Source organism: Microtus ochrogaster, chromosome 22 (genome assembly GCF_000317375.1).
Source record: "Microtus ochrogaster isolate Prairie Vole_2 chromosome 22, MicOch1.0, whole genome shotgun sequence".
Classification (NCBI taxonomy): domain Eukaryota; kingdom Metazoa; phylum Chordata; class Mammalia; order Rodentia; family Cricetidae; genus Microtus; species Microtus ochrogaster.
This window is the reverse complement of record NC_022023.1, coordinates 14,612,334-14,631,447: the sequence shown is the minus strand read 5'-3', so window position 1 is coordinate 14,631,447 and position 19,114 is coordinate 14,612,334. Positions and strand designations below refer to the sequence as shown.

The 19,114-nt window shown below is 48.9% G+C and overlaps 1 protein-coding gene across 1 annotated transcript in view; it reads right to left on the bottom strand.

Moving 5' to 3' along the window:
* Positions 1-3,690: 3,690 nt before the first annotated feature.
* The window catches only part of Idh2 (isocitrate dehydrogenase (NADP(+)) 2, mitochondrial), a 22,797-nt gene continuing 7,373 nt past the window's right edge, over positions 3,691-19,114 (bottom strand). Inside the window, exons 2-11 of the mRNA XM_005357709.3 lie at positions 12,894-12,985; positions 10,261-10,426; positions 8,259-8,419; positions 8,035-8,178; positions 7,402-7,538; positions 7,058-7,209; positions 4,810-4,922; positions 4,579-4,676; positions 4,401-4,493; positions 3,691-4,050 (exon numbers count right to left, since the gene is read on the bottom strand). Coding sequence (XP_005357766.1) covers positions 3,963-4,050; positions 4,401-4,493; positions 4,579-4,676; positions 4,810-4,922; positions 7,058-7,209; positions 7,402-7,538; positions 8,035-8,178; positions 8,259-8,419; positions 10,261-10,426; positions 12,894-12,985 — 1,244 coding nt within the window. The 3' untranslated portion in view covers positions 3,691-3,962. The remainder of the gene's footprint in view (positions 4,051-4,400; positions 4,494-4,578; positions 4,677-4,809; positions 4,923-7,057; positions 7,210-7,401; positions 7,539-8,034; positions 8,179-8,258; positions 8,420-10,260; positions 10,427-12,893; positions 12,986-19,114) is intronic.

The following is a 19,114-nucleotide window of genomic DNA, read 5'->3' as shown; positions in this document are numbered from 1 at the left end:
AGAAAAAATCTACTTCTTTTTTTTTTTTTTTTGGTAAATGTACTTTGTGGGCATAGCCCAGGGCTGGGTTACTAGGGACCTTAGCCATTAAGCACATCTTGGATCCTGATATTGGTCCCCAGTCGTCTTGTGACATAATGTAGGCATATGATCTTCCCAGAACTAAGTGGAAGGGACCCAGGAGCATCTTGGTGACGTCCTGTGACTTTCTAGAATGCTTCTCCTCAGGAAGGAGGGTCAGGAGTTCAAGGCCAGCTGTAGCTACCTAAGACTCTGTCACGAACACGGTGACTAGCATTGGTAATCCCAGCAATCGGGAGACCGAGGCTGGAGGAACATGAGTTCAAGGCTCATCCCCTCTACCCGAAAGAAAAGTGTTACAGGAAAACAGGCTTGATTAAATGCCTTGTTCTAGATCTCTTAAGCAGCAAAGGGAGTCTGGCTTTGAACTTGTGGCCATGTGTCTCCTTTGAGGCAGGGTTCATATCGCACTCTATCCCCAAGATATATAGCACCCCCAGTTCATATAGCCCCTTTATACATGTGATAGCAACTCGCCTATGGGTATCCACCTGGCTTTGGGATTTGCCAAGCACAACATGGGGTGGATTCCCATCTCCACGTGTCTCTCTGCTGGCACTTTTGCACAGCGGGCATCCTATGCAACAGTACACAGCGACCTTGAAAGACAATACGAAGCCACTGAAAAAGTGGTTCCTAGGCCACCATCTCGGCTGCAGTGTCTCAGAAAACAGCATTATTTCTTCCCTCTTCCTTACAGCGGTATGTGGACGGAGGCGTGAGTGACAATGTCCCCCTGTTGGATGCCAAAACCACCATCACGGTGTCCCCTTTCTATGGCGAGCATGACATCTGCCCCAAAGTCAAGTCCACCAACTTCTTCCAGGTGAATGTCACCAACCTCAGTCTCCGCCTCTGTGCTAGGAACCTCCACCTGCTGACCAGAGCACTCTTCCCACCTGATCTCAAGGTGAGTGAGGTGCTAGGGTGCTGCTCTCTGCTTCCCAGATAGCTGGGGACCCCTGTTAGTCCCTCCATGAGCAAACAGGACTAGACTGTGCCATGATGGTGACTCAGAAAGGTTGCTGTCCTAGAGCTGGTTGGTCATCCCTCTGATGACAGCCTCCACTGGGGATCACATGGATTGACCCAGAGTTCAGACTCCACTTCCAGGAATTAGGGTCTAAAAAGTCGGGGTGGGGGATGGTGTCTAAGTTTTTTTTTTCTATTATTGTGATTTAAAAAATCCTGACAAGAGCAGGTTTTCTGAAACAATTCATTTAGGGAAGTCATGCGGCAGCATCTTAAAGCAGCTGTTTACATTAAGTCAACCCACAATCAGGAAACAGAGTTGTTGCAAGGAACCACTTGTTTGTCCTGGCTGCCCAGAACCAAAATAATCACACAGAAACTGTATTAATTAAATCACTGCTTGCCTTTTTTGTTTGTTTGTTTTTTGTTTTTTGTTTTTTGTTTTTCGAGACAGGGTTTCTCTGTGACTTTGGAGCCTGTCCTGGAGCTAGATCTTCTAGACCAGGCTGGTCTCGAACTCACAGAGATCCGCCTGCCTCTGCCTCCCAAGTGCTGGGATTAAAGGCGTGCGCCACCACCGCCCGGCCTTCCCGCTGCTCTTGGTGGCCCTTCTCCCCACGAAGGTCCCAGCAAGGCTCCCTCTCTGGAAGTACAAGACTGTCCCAGCCACCTGACCTGCCATGCACTTAGGGGGACACACTCCAAGCCCCAAGGGTGGGGTTATTGAGGGTTTTGTTTGAGACAAGGTCTCTGTACCCCCAAATCTACCCATGGAGAGCTGTGATTACAGATATGTACCCCCACACCCGGCTTCTTTTCCACTGCTGTTGTTACAGTATTGAGAGGCTTTGAGACAGGGTCTCACTGTCTATCCCTGGCTGGCCTAAAATGCAACTGTCTTCCTGCCTCAGTTTCCCAAACCAAGATTATAAGTATGTGTGTGCACCTGACCTGTTTAGAGTTTTTGTTTTGCTTTTGATTTTTGAGACAGGCTCTTCATATTCATGGTGATCTTTCAACAAGTTCTGGGATTGCAGGCATGCACTGACATAGCTGGTTTTGGGGGGTTTTATTCCCCCCAAGTATCCCCACTCTGGGGTTGGTTGCATCTGCAAACATAAAACCTGTGGCTAGGGGCTGGAGAAATGGGTAATCAGTTAAGAGTACTTGCTGCTCTTCCAGAGGATCCAGGTTCAATTCCCACCATCCACATGGCAGCTCACAACTGTCTCTAACTCCATTTCCAGGGGATCCAGTGTCCTGCGTGCACACGGCACACAGACATACGTGCAGGGGAAAATGTCCATGCACATAAAATAATAAAAGGGTTTTAAAGCCCGTGGCTAGGGCTGCGAAGGAGGCTTGGCTGGTAGAGCTTCTGCTGGCCCTGGATCCCCAGCACAGCACCGAGTTTTATGGCATGACCCAACATTCAAGAGGTGGAGGCTAAGAAGTTCAAGGTCATGTAAGAAACTTGAGGCTAGTCTAGGATGCATAAGACCAATTTAAAAAAAAAAAAAAAAAGGCAGCTGAGAATACAATTTAGTGGTCTTTTTTGTTTTGTTTTTGTTTTTCGAGACAGGGTTTCACTGTAGCCTTGGGGCCTGTCCTGGAACTAGCTCTTGTAGACCAGGGTGGTCTCGAACTCAACGGAGATCTACCTGCCTCTGTATCCCGAGTGCTGGGATTAAAGGGGTGCGCCGCCACCACCTGACTCAGCTTAGTGATCTTAGTAATAAAATATTGGCCTGGCCAAACTCAATTCCCAGCACTGCTAAAAAAAACAAAAAAAACAAAAACAGATCTGGACACAGAGAACTAACTATATTATCAAAAGAAAGAGAGAGAGAGAAAAAGAGAGAAAGAAATCACTGCATGAGGACATGCTTGCCACTGAGTGTGCATATGGCTTTGGAGCAGCTTTTCCCCCTTTTATAGTTGTGCCAAAGTGGTGCGGATGAACCTGAGGCTGAGATCAGGGGACCCCATATACACAAACCTCGGGAAGACCTCGGAAAGCCTGGGCAGCCATACAAAGAAGGGCCTGGGAGGATCTGTTTTTAAGAGTGTAACAGAAAAAAAAAACAACTAAGCCTTTAATCCCAGCCCTCAGGAAGCAGAGGCAGGTAGACTGTTGGGAGTTCAAGACCAGCCTGATCCATATAGTGAGTTCCAAACAAGCCAGAGCTACACAGTGAGACCCTGTCTCAAATAGAAGACTAGGTCTAGGGATGCGGTGGGGGGGGAGGGGTGCTCGCTTGGTCTACACGTATAAGAGGTGCCTATGTTAATAAATATTCAGAATATCACAGTGATAATCCCTAGATGGAGAGAGCTAGCTAGAAGGGATCCTGCTTGGCAATTCTGTGTGAGCCTTTGCCCCTAGGCCCCAGCCCCAGCTGCCTCCTGCTTAGAGAGGAGACTGAGACACCATGGACAGTTTTGTGAAGCACCCAGGACCTTACCCCAAAAGTCTAGTAACTGGCGGTTTCTGTAGAATGCATGAGGCCCACAGGCTGCCTCTTCTGAAAGGCGGCCTCCTAGCTAACCTATTAACAGCTGGAGGCACCCCAACCCTGTCCCTGGGGCATCCTGCCAGCTGCTTCCTCCCACTCAGGGACAAACACAGCAAGACAATTTGGCGAAGAGCTTTTTAGTAGCTAAATATGGCACCATGTGATTCAGCGCAATATAAATTACAGTATGCAAAACACACTGACTGGCTGAGGTAAGGCACACCGTTCCTGCCTCGTGTCCGCTGTGAGGGAGAAAAACGCTCACATACTTTAAAAAACATCTCCATCATAGAAAAAGAAAATGTCCCCTAGAAAGGCCACCAGAGAGAGAGGTTGTGAGGCTGACCCTCTACCATGTATGGAGTGCCCACTGCAGCTGGGCAGTAGCTGCCCCTACTGCTTGCCCAGAGCTCGGTCCAGGTTGCCCTTAATGGTGTCCAGGAAGTCTGTGGTGTTCAGGAAGTGTTCATTCAGCTTCACACTGCCAAGAGAACATCAGGGGCGACTCAGGCCTCCTGAAGGCCATCAGTCAAGCCCTTCCAAGGCACTTCAGACCTCAGGTATCAGAATGGCTATCCTGCCACCAGGCCCAGGCCCAAAGAGTGGCAAGCCACTGACATGGGTCTTACAAGAGAAGCTGAGGGACAGTTTGAGAGATCAAAGAAACTGAGCAACTGCCAATGGGAACCAACTCAGGCCTGGTCTAGGGAGGCTTATCCTGCCCCAGACCCGAGGCAGCTATACTGACTCACGAAAGGGATCCTAAGTGGGGTCCCCTGGGTTCCTCCCACCTGCTCTGAGGTCTCAGACCCTGTATCCCAAAGCACACACTTGCTGAGGCCATGGATGCAGCCAGCCAGGTCCTTGGTCATGGCTCCACTCTCCACAGTCTCCACACACACCTTCTCCAGCGTCTGTGCGAACCTGCAGGGGATGTGGCAGTCAGGCCCCAGACAGGCAGGGCCAAACCGTGGGGCTGGACCAACTCAGGTTCTCCCCGCGTGCTCACCTGATGAGATCCGGGTTCCCATCCAGCTTCCCTCGATGCTCTAGACCCCTTGTCCAGGCAAAGATGCTGGCGATAGGGTTGGTACTGGTGGGTCGGCCCTGGGGACAGGCCACGGGGTCAACAGCTGAGTCCCAGATAGATACAGCTATCCACCTTTAGACTGACAGATTAGGCTCATCCTCCCAGCCACCAGGGCCAGTGGGCACCGGACCTTGAGATGCACACTCTTACCTTCTGGTGCTCTCGGTAATGGCGAGTGACCGTCCCATGGGCAGCCTCAGCCTCAATTGTTTTCCCATCAGGGCAGACGAGCACAGACGTCATCAGGCCGAGGGAGCCAAAGCCTAGGGGTGGGCAGATCTCTCCTCAAGACGTGCATCAGCTCAGAACCCTTCATCTTAGACCATCTTCTGACCCCAGCCCACCGCAGCTGAGAGGACATACGGCCCTCACAGGGCAGCTCTCACCAATGGGCTAACATAGGTCTGTGTGCGCCCATCCCAGACCCCCACAGCCTGGGGCTGTCACTCTCACAGGAGGCCACTTCCAGCAGAAATGAGCAGCCAGCAGCTGTTTTGCAACCATCACGGTTTCTGCTGCTGTTTGGCCACTTTCAAACTATTGCAACGTATTTCCAAAATGTCCCCAGATCCAGATTCCAGCTGGAATGCCTCTGTTGTCGAGGAGTGCGGGCAATCAAAAAACTCCCCCCAGACCCACAAGGAATGGGAGGGCTCCAGGGAGAAAAAGTACGCAACTTCCATACGCCAAAGATTCTGCTCAGATTTTTGTCTTTAGGTTTATTTGGTTTTATTTTGTGTAGGGGACAGCGCACGTGTGCCAGTCTAGAGGTCAGAGAGCAACCTGCAGGAGTCTGCCTTCTCCACCGTTCAATTCCAGGGATCAAACTCAAGTTGTTAAGCTTGGTGACAAGCACTTTTACCCAGTGAGCCATCGCAAGAACCCCTTTTCTGTCTTGTTTTATTTTGATACTGGTTTAGCCTGGAATTCACTGTGGAACCCAAGTTGGGCTCAGGTTCTCAGCAATCTTCCCACGTCAGTGCTGTGACTAAAAGTGTGGACCACTGACCAGGTGGTGGTGGCGCAGGCCTTTAATCCCAGCACTAGGGAGGCAGAGGCAGGCGGATCTCTGTGTGGTCTACAAAACCTAGTTCCAGGACAGCTAGGACTGTTACACAGGGAAACCCTGTCTTGAAAAACCAAAACAAACAAACAAAACACAACAAGTGTGGAGCCCTGTACTCAGCCTCCTGCACTCCCCTTTCTATCAGAGCAGCCTTGTGACGCACCAGTCGCAGGGACACAGACAGGCAGAACCCCTAGACGCACAGACCACCTTGTCTAGATTCAGGCTCACTGGAAAAACCCGTCTCACACAATAAGGTAGAGGGAAGGCCAGACAGCTCGACTGGTAAAGGTTCTTGCCACCAAGCCTGAGGTCAACGTGAGGTCAAGCCCGGGGTCAGGCTCGGTGGGACCCACATGGTGGACGGACAGAACCGACTCCTGCAAGGTGTCCTCTGACCCCTACACGTACGCTGCAGCGTGTGCACACGTAAATAGAGGCCTGGGGCTGTCGTTCACAGTACTGCCATACAGACAGACAATGGTACATAGAGACTTCAAGACAGGGTCTGTTATGTAGCTCTGACTATCCTAAAACTCACTATGTCCTCGAACTCACAGAGATCCAATTGCCTCTGTTTATCATGCCACCATGCCTGATCTCAGAAATGTAATTAAAATATATATATATATATTGAGACTGGCGAGATGGCTCAACAGTTAAGAACACTTGACTGCTCCCTCCAGAGGTCCTGAGTTCAATTCCCAGCAACTATATGGTGGTTCACAGCCATCTGTAATGGGATCAGATTCCTTCTTCTGGTATGTATGAAGACAGAGTACTCATATACATTAAATACATGACATAAAATACATGAATAATAAATCTTTAAATATATATCAGTCAGGCAGCAGTGGTGGCGCACGTCTTTAATCCCAGCACTCGGGAGGCAGAGGCAGGCAGATCTCTGTGAGTTCAAGGCCAGCCTGGTCTACAGAGCAAGTTCTAGGACAAGCTCCAAAGCTACAGAGAACCCCTATCTCAAAAAAAATATATATATATATATATATATATATATATATATATATATATATATAGACAGACAGATAAAAAAAATAATAATAAGGGGGAAACCAATAAAAGACAGCTAATATCAACTTCTGGCTCCACATGGAAACACACGCACGCGCACACACACACACACACACACACCTCCAGATGACTCTAAGGAGTCCACACCCATCCTCTTGGGTGAATCTTACTTTCTCCCCACTCTTTCACTGAACCCTGTGCTTACAATCATATTGAAATCTTTTAATTAAAGGAAACAAATCACTCCAGTCATGGAATACCAACAGCTGCCCGCTTTGGGGGCAAGCCGTCCCAGCATACCTTGAGCCAAGATGTCAGACTGTACGTCGCCATCATAGTTCTTGCAGGCCCACACAAAGCCACCTGAAGACTTGAGCACCTGGGCCACCATGTCGTCGATGAGCCGATGCTCGTACCATATCTTATTCTTGTCAAAGTCAGTCTTATAGTGCCTGGGGGCAAAAGGGCTTGTTTCGGGGAGAGGACAGGAGGTCGGCAGCTTAAGGACCCCTCCCTGCACCTCAAAGCTAAAGCTCAACCAAGCGCGCCGGGAGCGCAACCTCCCCAGGTGGAGTAGGGATGGCGCAGGGGAGCTGGGAGGCTGGGAGGCTGCGGTGCCCTCAGAAAGCGGCAGAGGCTGTTACTTGTCAAAGATCTCCTGGAAGATGTCCTTGAAACGCCCGTCATAGGCCTTCAGGATGGTGTTCTTGGTGCTCAAATAGAGCGGCCACTTCTTCTGGAGAGCGTACTGGAAGCAGCTGTGCGCAAAGCCCGAAATGGACTGTGGGGAGAGTGGGCAGAGCATGGCCCCCAGCCTGAGACTGCCAGGCTTGCCATGGTCTCAGGGCCAGGGCCAGCATCACCTCCGTAAGATTCCTCAACCCTTGCCACCATGGAGCGAGCCCCTGTTGTTTTGGCTGGCCCATCTTCTCCCTCCAGACTTTTGGGAGCAGACCCCACCACTTTCGCTTCGGACAGTTATCACATTCTTCTTAGACCTTAAAGTCGCTGCAGGCCTGGGTTGGGACAGGCCCGGTTAAGCTGCCTAGACCGACCACTAGATTTGACTAGTGTCTCCAGTTTAGCCAATTAGAGCCCTTCCTCCCTGCTCATTAGTGATTGGCTCAAAGGTGGTCATGTGACTCAATCCTGTCCTGCGCAAGGAGGTGCTCTTTTCTGAGCAAGTGTTCTCTTCCATCTGACCAACAGAAGTAAAGAAAGCTACAAAATAGGCAGAGGTAGAGAGGAGTGGGCGAGGAGGCCCTGGCCAGCCTTACCTCGTCGGTGTTGTACATGCCCATGCCCACGCCGCCAGCGGGGAAGTTGTACACCTCCCACTCCTTGGGCGCGCTGCCGTCCTTTGGGGTGAAGACCATCTTGAACGTGCCAGCTCGATCGACCACAAAGTCTGTGGCCTTGTACTGCAGAGGACAGGTAGTTCGAGCCAGGGCTTCCTTTGGGGCGCGCGAGTCAACAGACTTTGTCTCCAAGCCCGGCCTACCTGGTCGCCATGGGCGTGCCTGCCTATGGTGATGGGCTTGGTCCAGCCAGGGACGAGGCGGGGGATGTTTTTGCAGATGATCGGCTCTCTGAAGACTGTTCCCCCAAGGATGTTCCTGATGGTTCCATTAGGGCTTTTCCACATTTTCTTCAGCTTGAACTCTGTAAGGATAGGGATAAGATAGACCCACCACAGAACCATCAGAATGTACCCCAAGCCGAAACACAGCCAGACAGGGGGTCCAGGTGTCATCCTGGAGAAGGCAGAAGAGTCTAGAGCAGGGCTTCTCAACCTGTGAGTCTCGACCCCTGTGGGGTCACCTAAGACCATAGAAAACACAAATATTTACATTATGATTCCTAACAGTAGCAACGAAAATAATTTTATAGTTGGGGTCACCACAACATGAGGAATTGTAGTAAAGGGTGGCAGCATTGGGAAGGTTGAGAACCATGGTCTAGAGTATAAACATGGCCTTGGGAGTCTACCAGCTTTGACTGGGAGGGTGGTAACGCCGCCTTAGCCTGAGCTGTGAAATGGGGTCCCTGATAAAATACCAAGCACGCTGGCTTGTCATGAAATAAACTGTCTGTAAAGCACCTGGCTGCCATTTTACCAGGTCCACACAGAGGTTACTCATCGAAGAGAAAGGGCAGCTTCTCTACACCCCATCCTGCTGGAGACACTAAGACCTTGTCCTTTAAAGAATGAGCGGTAAACCCCAGCACTAGGCTGGAGATGTAGTGCCTGCCTAGCGTGCACAAGGGCCTCTGTGCTTTACTCATTTTTTTTTTTTAAATTATTTTATTTATTTTGGTTTTTCTTTTTTTTTAAATATTTATTTATTATGTATACAATATTCTTTCTGCATGTATGCCTGAAGGCCAGAAGAGGGCACCATACCTCATTTCAGATGGTTGTGAGCCACCATGTGGTTGCTGGGAATTGAAATCAGGACCTTTAGAAAAGCAGGCAATGCTCTTAACCACTGAGCCATCTCTCAGCCCTTATTTTGGTTTTTCAAGACAGGGCTTCTCTGTAGCTTTGGGGCTGTCCTGGAACTAGCTCTTGTAGACCAGGCTGGCCTTGAACTCACAGAGATCCGCCTGCTTCTGTCTCCCAAGTGCTGGGATTAAAGTTGTATGCCACCACTGCCCAGCCTCGTGTGTGTGTGTGTGTGTGTGTGTGTGTGTGTGTGTGTGTGTGTGTGCGTGCGTGTGTATTTATAAACTCCAGGATTCAGGAGCATCAAGGAAAAGCTGAGGACTAAAACTCACTCCATGTGTGATATGTGTGATAAGCAGGTGGTCTACAGACTGCTGATGTCTCTTGAGTTCCCCTTTATTATTGTTTTGCAGTGCTGGGAATCGAACTCAGGGCCTTATGCATGCCAGGGAATTTCTCCATCCCTGAGCTACACCCCCCAGCTCTGAAGACCATCTGGAATGCTTGTTCCCAGCTTCCTCATGCTGCAGAAATGAGGGAGGAAAAGTCCTAAACCATATTCTTCTGTTGTTGTTTTTAAAGCTTAAGGACAATTTTCTTGGCGTTTAAGAGGAAAATAACAAGACGGGCAAGCAGTGGATCTCAGCAGCTGCCAGGAGAAAGGAAGTAGAGAAAGGAAGAGAAAAGGTCTCGCTGCGAGAAGTGGGGGTGATAAGCAGCCACATGGCGAAAGAGAGGGGAGACTGAGAAGAACGAAAAGGCTGAGAGTCCCCAGGAAAGCAATTTTAGCCCCTAGCCAGCCCTGCAGCGTCATGATACCCTCCCCCAACTGCACCATAGTGACCTCAAAGGCCCGGCAGGCCCTCCCAGCAAGTCTGGACTGACCTCTCAGCCCCCCATCACCCCAACTCAGACCCCAAGTGATGAAATCAGCCCTAGGGAAGCTCCGTCTCCCAATCCCCTAAGGAATGAAATAGGCAGCTGTTTCCATCTGTGTGTGATATCCTGGAACCTGCCAGCCTAGCAGTCTCTGTGACCCCCCCACCACACCTCATACCTTCCACACGAGCCTCGTCAGGGGTGATTGTGGCACACTTGACAGCCACACTGTACTTCTGGGTGGCCAGCGCAGAGTCAATGGTAACCTGGTCATTGGTCTGGTCACGGTTTGGCAGCCCAAGGTCAAAATACTTGAGTTGGACGTCCACGTGAGGCAGGATAAGCTAGGAAAGAGAGCCCAAGCAAAGTGTCAGGCTAGAAGACCGACTTGGGCAGGGTGCCAAGGCAAGAGAAGTCACCTGGTCAAGTGAAGGATGAGGGAAATCTGGTAGAGAGGGTGCAGGAGGGAGCTAGGGTCAGCCATTCATCAGCAGAGCCGGAGTTGGCAGGGGGCTAAGACTCTGAGGGGTAAGCCACACTGGGCTCCACAGAAGGGAGCCAGGAGTGGGGGTCTACTGCTATTCTAGAGACCCATCAAGTCAGGGAAATCCCAAATCTATTCAGTGGGGTCCCCCTTCTCCAAGTGATCTGATCACGGAAGGGACGGCTTCAGCCAGACATTGTGACATATATCTGAAATCCCAGCACTGGGAGGCTGAGAAAAGATCGAGAATTTGGGGACAGCCTGGGCTACATAGTTAAAACACTGTCTCTGACTGGAGGAATGGCTCAGCAGTTAAAGAGTGTGTCCTGTTCCTGCAGAGGGCCCAAGTTCAATTCCCAGTACCCACATCAGGGAACCACCTGTAACCCCAGCTCCCGGAATCTGCCACCTCTGGCCACAGTGGGAACTGGCACTCGTGTGTGCGTACCCACACACACTCACATATCATTAAAAACAAGTTTGTTTGTTTGATTTGGTTTGGTTTTTGCGACAGAGTCTCGCTATATAGTCCTGGCTGGCCAGGAACTCACAGAGATCTTCCTGCCTCTGCCTCCTGAGTGCTGGGATTAAAAGCTTGCACAACCATGTTCAGTGCATGAACAACTGTTTTTCTTGCATATATGCCTGTCCATATGCATGTCTGGTGTCTATGAAGATCAAAAGAAGGTATTGGACCCCTTGGAACTGGAGTTATGGTCATGGACAATTGTGAGCTGCCTGTCGGGGCAGGGAATTGAACCTGGGCCTTCTGCAAGAACAACAATTTCTCTCAACAGCTATGTTATCTCTCCCCAGCCCTGATAAATATTTTTTAAAAAAAAAGACTCACAGCCAGGTATGATAGCACATGACTTTGTAATTCCTGAATTCAAGGGTCTGAAGCAGAGGGTCACTGTGAGTCTGAGGTCAGCATTGGATATAGAGTGACATTAATTAAAAATTAAATTAAATTAAAGGAGGTAGGGGAGCTGGAGAGATGGCTCAGGGGTTAAAAGCACTTGTTTCTCTTGGAAAAGACCCAGGTTTAGCTTCCAGCACCCACATGACAACTCAAAACCACCCATAACTCCAGTTCCAGGGAGTCTGACACCTTCTGACCTTTGAGGGCATCAAGTACACATGTGGTACATACACATACATGAAGACAAAACATCTATACACATAAAATAAACCAATCTAAAATAACTTTATTAATTACAAAAAAAAAAGCTGGAGCAATGGCTTAGTGGTTAAGAGCACTTGCTGAAAAATCATGAGGAACAATTTGGACTCCAGCACCCAAGGGCGTTTGTTCATGCTTGTAAACCCAGATCTGGGAGCAAGATGGGGGACCACTGGGCTTGCTGGCTTCTGGCTTAGCAGAGAAAACACAAGCTCCTAGTTCAGGGAGAGACTGCCTCAGCGAACAAGTGGAGAGTGGCCGGACACCAAACCCCTTTCTGACCTCTGTGCACACACGCAAATTAATTTTTATTATATTTACTGATTTACTGTGTGGGTATGTGCGGAGGCGCGCGTGTGCCATGGTGAGTGTGTAAAGAGCAAAAGACAACTTGTAATAATTTGTCCCTTTCTTTCTCCATGTGGGTCTCAGGGATTAAGCCTTCCATCATCAGGCTTGGACCAGGTGGTGGCGGCGCACGCCTTCACTCAGTACTCACGAAGGCAGAGGCAGGCGGATCTCTGTGAGTTCAAGACCAGCCTGGTCTACAGAGCTAGTTCCAGGACAGCCAGGGCTGTTAGACAGTAAAACCCTGTTTTGACACACAAGCAAGCAAAAACCCAAACATCATCAGGCTTGTCAGCAAGCACCTTTACCCACTACACACTGGACCACCTTGCCAGCCACCAATTAAGTCCTTTTTCTTTTAAATAAGAACAGATTTGGGACTGACAAGAGACTCCATGGGTAAAGGCACTTACTGCCGAGCCTGACAATTCGGGTCTGATCCCTGGGGCTTGCTCTGATCCCTGGGGCTCACACAGTGGGAGGGGATTGACAAGTTTCTAGCCTCCACGTGAGCGCCACGGCACCCGCATGCACGCCAACAAACAAGTGTAATAAAATGCTTCCGAAAGTAAGAGGAACAGGATTTGAAAAGCTCACACATTTCAGTACCAGCGAGGGGCCCAGAGTGATCAGGACAGGCACTGGCTGACAACCAAGAACTAATAGCTTCTAGTATTGTTAGCATGAGCAGGGCGGGGCAGAAAGTGGAAACAGAGGACCGTTGTCCACCAGGGAACCGTGGGATACCCTGGGGCACTGACCACCTACTTGCCACCCACCAAGGGAGGGGTGGTACCTTCTCCTTGATGAACTGCCAGATGATGCGGGTCATCTCGTCGCCGTCCATCTCCACCACGGGCTTCTCCACCTTGATCCTCTTGTCAGCATCTAGAGACGGGCACAGAGCACATCACCTCTGAAGACGTCAATGATCCAACAACCGCTCCCTCTCCTGCTTTCAAGACCTGCATTCCCACATGGAGGATGGTCATATAGAGCAAACCCATCACACCCAGCTTAAGGGTCTGGGGCCAGCCCAGCCAGCCTGGCCAGCCAGATCCTCTTCCCTTGGAAGCTGAAGAGACCAACAGAAAACCACAGGCAGCTGGGACTACCTGGTCCAGACCAAGTCAGGGTTCCTGCCTCAGGGTGGACAGACTCCCCACTTCTCCAAGTCTCAGCTCCTCTGTGTCCTTCCAATATGATCCTAAGCTAAACTGCTATCTGCAAGCTGGGAGCGCTCAAAAGCCTGACATGCGCAGACCCACAGTGAAAACCCAGCATGAAGCCAGGCGGTGGTGGTGCATGCTTGGCACTCTGGAGGCAGAGGCAGGCAGATCTTATTTTGTGTTCAAGGTCAGCCTAGTCTACAGAGTGAGTTCCAGGACAGCCAAGGCTACACAGAGAAACTCTGTCTTGAGAAAACAAGCAAACAAACAGAGAAAGAGAAAGCCCAGCACGTGCCTGACAGCAGTCCAAGCCTTCAATGCAACCCCAAGGTTAACATCCCTAGAGGCATCTCGTTCAGTTGATTGGTTGGTGGTTTGCAGACAGGGTCAAGGAGAGCCAGGCTCTTGAACTCTCTGTGCAGCCAAAGATGACCTTTAATGCTGCAGGAGCTGCTTCTGCTTCTTCAGCCAATAGACTTTAAGATACCAGCCCACTTGGGCGTGGTCTCAGAGGAAGCCGTGTGCTCACTCTATTGCTTTCGGCTCCCTTCCGGCTACTAGACTCCATTCCTGTAGGCGCAGAGGGCTGTTGTCTGGGACGGTGATCTGTAAGTTTTTTCCCTTTAAATAAATAACCATTCTATTAATCATAATTCCAAACTGGTGAGGGATTGTTTGTGACTTACACCTTCATCTGGTGTCCAAACGTTCAAGTTTGCTCTGACCTACACACATACGCACACACAAAGAAATGTTAATTTTTTAAACATATATTTGTTTATGTGTATGGGTATTTTTCCTGCATGTATGTATGTATGTGTACCACATGCATGCAGTGTCTGAGAAAGTCAGAAAAGAGCATTAAATTGCCCTGAACAGGAGTTATAGATAGCTGTGCATTGCCATGTGGGTGCCGAGAACCAAACCCGAGCCCCCTGTATGAACAGAAAGTGCTCCTAACTACTGACTCATTTCTCCACCTCCTTAAAAAGACTTTTTTGTTTTGTTTTGTTTTTGTTTTTCGAGACAGGGTTTCTCTGTGGCTTTGGAGCCTGTCCTGGAGCTAGCTCTTGTAGACCAGGCTGGTCTCGAACTCACAGAGATCCGCCTGTCTCTGCCTCCCGAGTGCTGGGATTAAAGGCGTGCGCCACCATCGCCCGGCTTTAAAAAGATTTTTTAAAGTTGGCCTGGGACTGCAGTTCAGCTGATAGAATGCTCGCCTAGCATGTATGAAGCCTTGGGCTCAATCCCCAACATCCCATAAATTGGATGTGGTAGCAAGTGCCAGTAATCTCAGCACTCAGGAGGAGTGAGTTCAACATCATCCTTAGCAGCATAGTAAGTTCGAGGCCAGCCTGGAATACCTGAAAGATTGCCTAAAAAGAAGGAACTAAAGAAAAGCCTAACCTACTTTAACCATATCACTGCCCTACAAATGCCCCCCAGCCATAACTCATGACACCCTCGAATGTAAACCTCATACAAAGTGAGCAAAGCAAAGTGGTTCACTTTCCAGAGACGTACTGGGAATAAAGAGAGAGAAAACCTTAGAGATTGTTTAGGGAGAAAAAGGAGATCTAGGGAGTGTGGTTGCTGTCAGGCAAGATAGAAACCAGGTCTCTGGCTCAGTGGAGTCTGCCCTTGCGCATCAGATGCCAAGAAGCCAAAAGAACAGACTTGAATTGGCCCTCTCCCTGGAAATAACAACCACAACTACAGAATTCTTTCACTTTGGTCTGAAGCTGAAGTGAGAAGGGCCTGAGACAGGCTGCTGGGCACAACTTGCTTAGCTTCTAGAAGCCTCTTCTGAGAGTTCATTTAAAGACAGATTGTCAGATTATTTTTAAACATCCAAAACTATGTCATAAGCCAGTTCTAAGGATCTCAACCTCAGCATCAGATGACACAGCCTTATGCCAGTGTCAATGCGGGTGCCACGCCCCTCAGCGGGGGGGGGGCATGTCAAAGTCAGGATCACACCCTGGTGTACATAGGCGTGTTTGTGGAATTAGAGAACACAGGGCCTACTTATTCACATAGCAACGCGGTGCTGAGTGAGCATCGTAGACACTACGATATTAAGATGTGAAGCCACACAGGGAGGGAGAGGGAGGGGACAGGTAACAGAACAAGCAGCAGCACTGTTGTCAGACGCTAAGTTGCTGAGGCTTCCCAGAGGAGCTAGGGGCAGGGACCTGTTCCAAGCCAGCTAGGTAGGCCCCTTTGCTTTGCCCTAGAAACTGATGTCCTGGGCTGGAGAGATGGCTTAGTGGTTAGGAGCATTGCCTGCTCTTCCAAAGGTCCTGAGTTCAATTCCCGGCAACCACATGGTGGCTCACAACCATCTATAATGAGATCTGGTGCCCTCTTCTGGCCTGCAGACATACACACAGACAGAATATTGTGTACATAATAATAAATAAATATTAAAAAAAAAAAAAAGAAATGGATGTCCTGTTCACCCCATCCCAAAGACAACTCAGAGCCTTGCATATCTACCCCAAACACTGATCCATGGAACTGCACCCCTGGGGTGGTTTGACTCAGAATGGTGCCCATAGGCTCATATATGTGGGTGCTTAGTCATCTGGAACTGGCACTGTCTGAAAAGGATTTGGAGGTGTGGCCTTGTTAAAGGAAATGAGCCACTAAGGGTTGCCTTTGAGGTTTCAAAAGCCCATGTCAGGTCCACTCTGTCTTTCCCAGCCTACCATCAGGATGTAGCTGTTAGCTACTTCTGCACCTTGCCTGCTTGCCTGCCTGCCTGCTGCATGCTCCCTGCCACGATAATAATGGACAAAGCCACTGAAACTGTAAGCAAGCCCCTCTTGGCTTTTTTTTTTTAAAGCGTTCTAGAATTGTTTGTTTGTTTGTTTTTCAAGACAGGGTTTCCCTGTAGCCCTGGCTGCCCTCGAACTCAGAAATCCTCCTGCCTCTGCTTTCCACGTGATGGAATTAAAGGTGTGTGCCACCAACTAACTGCTGAGCCATTTCTCCAGCCCAGATTTATTTTTACTTTATGTGCATTGCCTGCATCAATGTCTGTGTGAGAGTATTGAGTTTCCAGAACTGGAGTTCTAGACCGCAGGGAGCTGCCATGTGGGTACTGGGAATTGAACCAGGATCCTCTGGAAGAGCAGTCAGTGCTCTTAACCACTGAGCCATCTCTACAGAGCGAGTTCCAGGACAGGCCCCAAAGCTACAGAGAAAGCCTGTCTCAAAAAACAAAACAAAACAAACAAAAAAGGTGTGTGCCACTGTTGCCTGGCTCCTTTTTCCCCCTCTTATTTGGTGGTGCCAAGGATTGAACTCAAGGCCTCCCACACATTGTTAAGCAGGCCCCATCCAGTTAGTGAATTTTTGTTGTTGTTTGGTTTGGGTTTTGATCTGGGGAGAGCAGGATCTTTTTTTTCCCGGGGGGGGGGGGCTGTCGAGACAGGGTTTCTCTGTGTAACAGTCCTGCCTGCCCTGGAATTTGCTTTGTAGACTAGGCTGGCCCCTAACTCACTGAGATCTGCTTCCTGCCTCCCAAGTGCTGGAATTAAAGGTGTTAGCCACCACTGCCCAGCAGGAGCAGGATCTTTAACTCTTTCTGTATTCCAAGATGGCTTCAAATGCAAAATCTTGCTGCCTCTCTCTCCTGCTTATTGGGATTACAGGCATTGATACCACCATGGCTGGTTCAGGTAGTGGTATTTCTAAACTATCCATTGGTGATGAATGCTTTTAAAAATCAGGAGAGGGGCTAGAGAGATGGCTGGGCTGCTGTTAGAAAGGCCCCAGGTCTGATTGTCACCAATGTGGTGGCTTACAACTTTCTGACTCCCTGAGCACCAGATACATACATGGTACACATACATGTAGGTAAAACACTCATACACATAAAATTTTTCTTGTTTAATTCAGAAGGCACTGGAGAGATGGCTCAGACTTTTCTTCCAGAGAATAAGAGAATGGGGGTTAGTTCCCAGTACGCATGTCAGGCAGCTCATAACCTCCTATAAGGATTAGTATGTGCTCAATACTCTTACACATACAGGTCATTCAAAATAAAACAAACCACTAGAAAAAGTCACGAGAGTAGGGTTGGGAACGTGACTCAGCTGGTAGAGTGCTTGCCTAGTATTCACAGAGTTCAGTCTTTAGGACTGCATAAACGGGGCTTACGGGATCAGAAATTCAAGGTCATCCATGACTACAAATAGAATTCAAGGCCAGCCTGAGCTCCAAGTGACCACATCTCAACCAACAAGCCACCCAGGAGAGATGACATCTTAGCCTTTTAGTTAAGATCAGGTGATCGAACCGGGTGTGATGCTGTCATCCTGAGATCTCAGCCCTCAGGAGACTGAGGTAAGAGGATGGCCTGGAGTTGGAGATCAGCTCGGGAATGCAGCTCAATAAGACAGTATCTGCACAGCCTGCCGCAGCCCTAGGTCCCATCACCAGTACTGCCAAAATAAATAAATAAACAAGCAAACAAGCCAAGAGAACAGAAGCCAGGGTCAAATTCAAAGCAGGGTCTGGAAAAAGATGCTTGCACACCCATGTTCGGAAAAAAATGCTCACACACCTATGTTCAGAAAAAGATATTTATTTGCACATCCATGTTCGGAAAAAGATGCTTGCACACCTATGTTCAGAAAAAGATGTTTGCACACCCGTGTTCATTGCAGTGCCACTCACAATAACCAAATGGTAGTGTCTAAGCAATGAGTGAACAAATAAAATATGATCTGTACATCCAACAAATAGTAGTCAGACTTAGAAAGAAGAAAAAAAAATCCTATCACACGCCACAACATGGGTAAGCCCTAAGGACACTATATACGCAAACGGACAGTTATGCCCAGAGTGGTGGCACACACCTTTAGTTCCAGCACTCAGGAGGCAGAGGCAGGCGAATCTCTGTGTGTCTGATGCCAGCCTGGTCTACAAAACATTCCAGGACAGCCAGGACAGTTACACAGAGAAACCCTGCCTCAAAAGAAAAATAGAGGGGGCTGGAGAGATGGCTCAAAGGTTAAGAGCACTGACTGTTCTTCCAGAGGTCCTGAGTTCAATTCCCAGCAACCACATGGTGGCTCACAACCATCTGTACTGAGATCTGGTGCCCTGCTCTGGTGTGCAGGCATACATCGAGGCAGAATGTTGTATACATAATAAATAAATAAATCTTTAAAAAAGAAAAATAGAAAACAAACAAAACAAGACAAAAAACAAAGACAAACATTTAGGTTTCTACTTACACAGGTGCCTAGAACAGTGGTTCTCAACCTTCCTAATGTATAAAACTTTAATACAGTTCCTTGTGTTGTGGTGACCCCCAGTCATAAAATTATTTTCATTGCTACTTCATAACTGTAAATTTGCTATTGTTATGAATCATAATGTAAATATTTTTGGAGATAGAGGCTTGTCAAAGGGGTTGAGACCCATAGGTTGAGAACTGCTGGCCTAGACCATTAAAGCATAGAGAAGAGGCAGCTGGATAGTTGGCAGCAGCCAAGGGTAGAGGAAATTGGAAGTTACTGTTTCGTAGATACAGTGTTTCAGTTTTGCAAGATGAAAAGGTTCCACAGCTGTTTGCGAATAATGGCTACATAGTAACAACCCTGACCACTACTGAAGTGAGTGGGTGGTGGGAGGGGATGTGGGGTACAAATGGTCCTGATACAGTGTATAGACGTGTGAAGTTGTCAAGGAATAAGTTTTAATATACTGTTAAAATAATATTTAAAAATTGCCAAAGAGCCGGGCGATGGTGGCGCACGCCTTTAATCCCAGCACTCGGGAGGCAGAGGCTGGCGGATCTCTGTGAGTTCGAGACCAGCCTGGTCTACAGAGC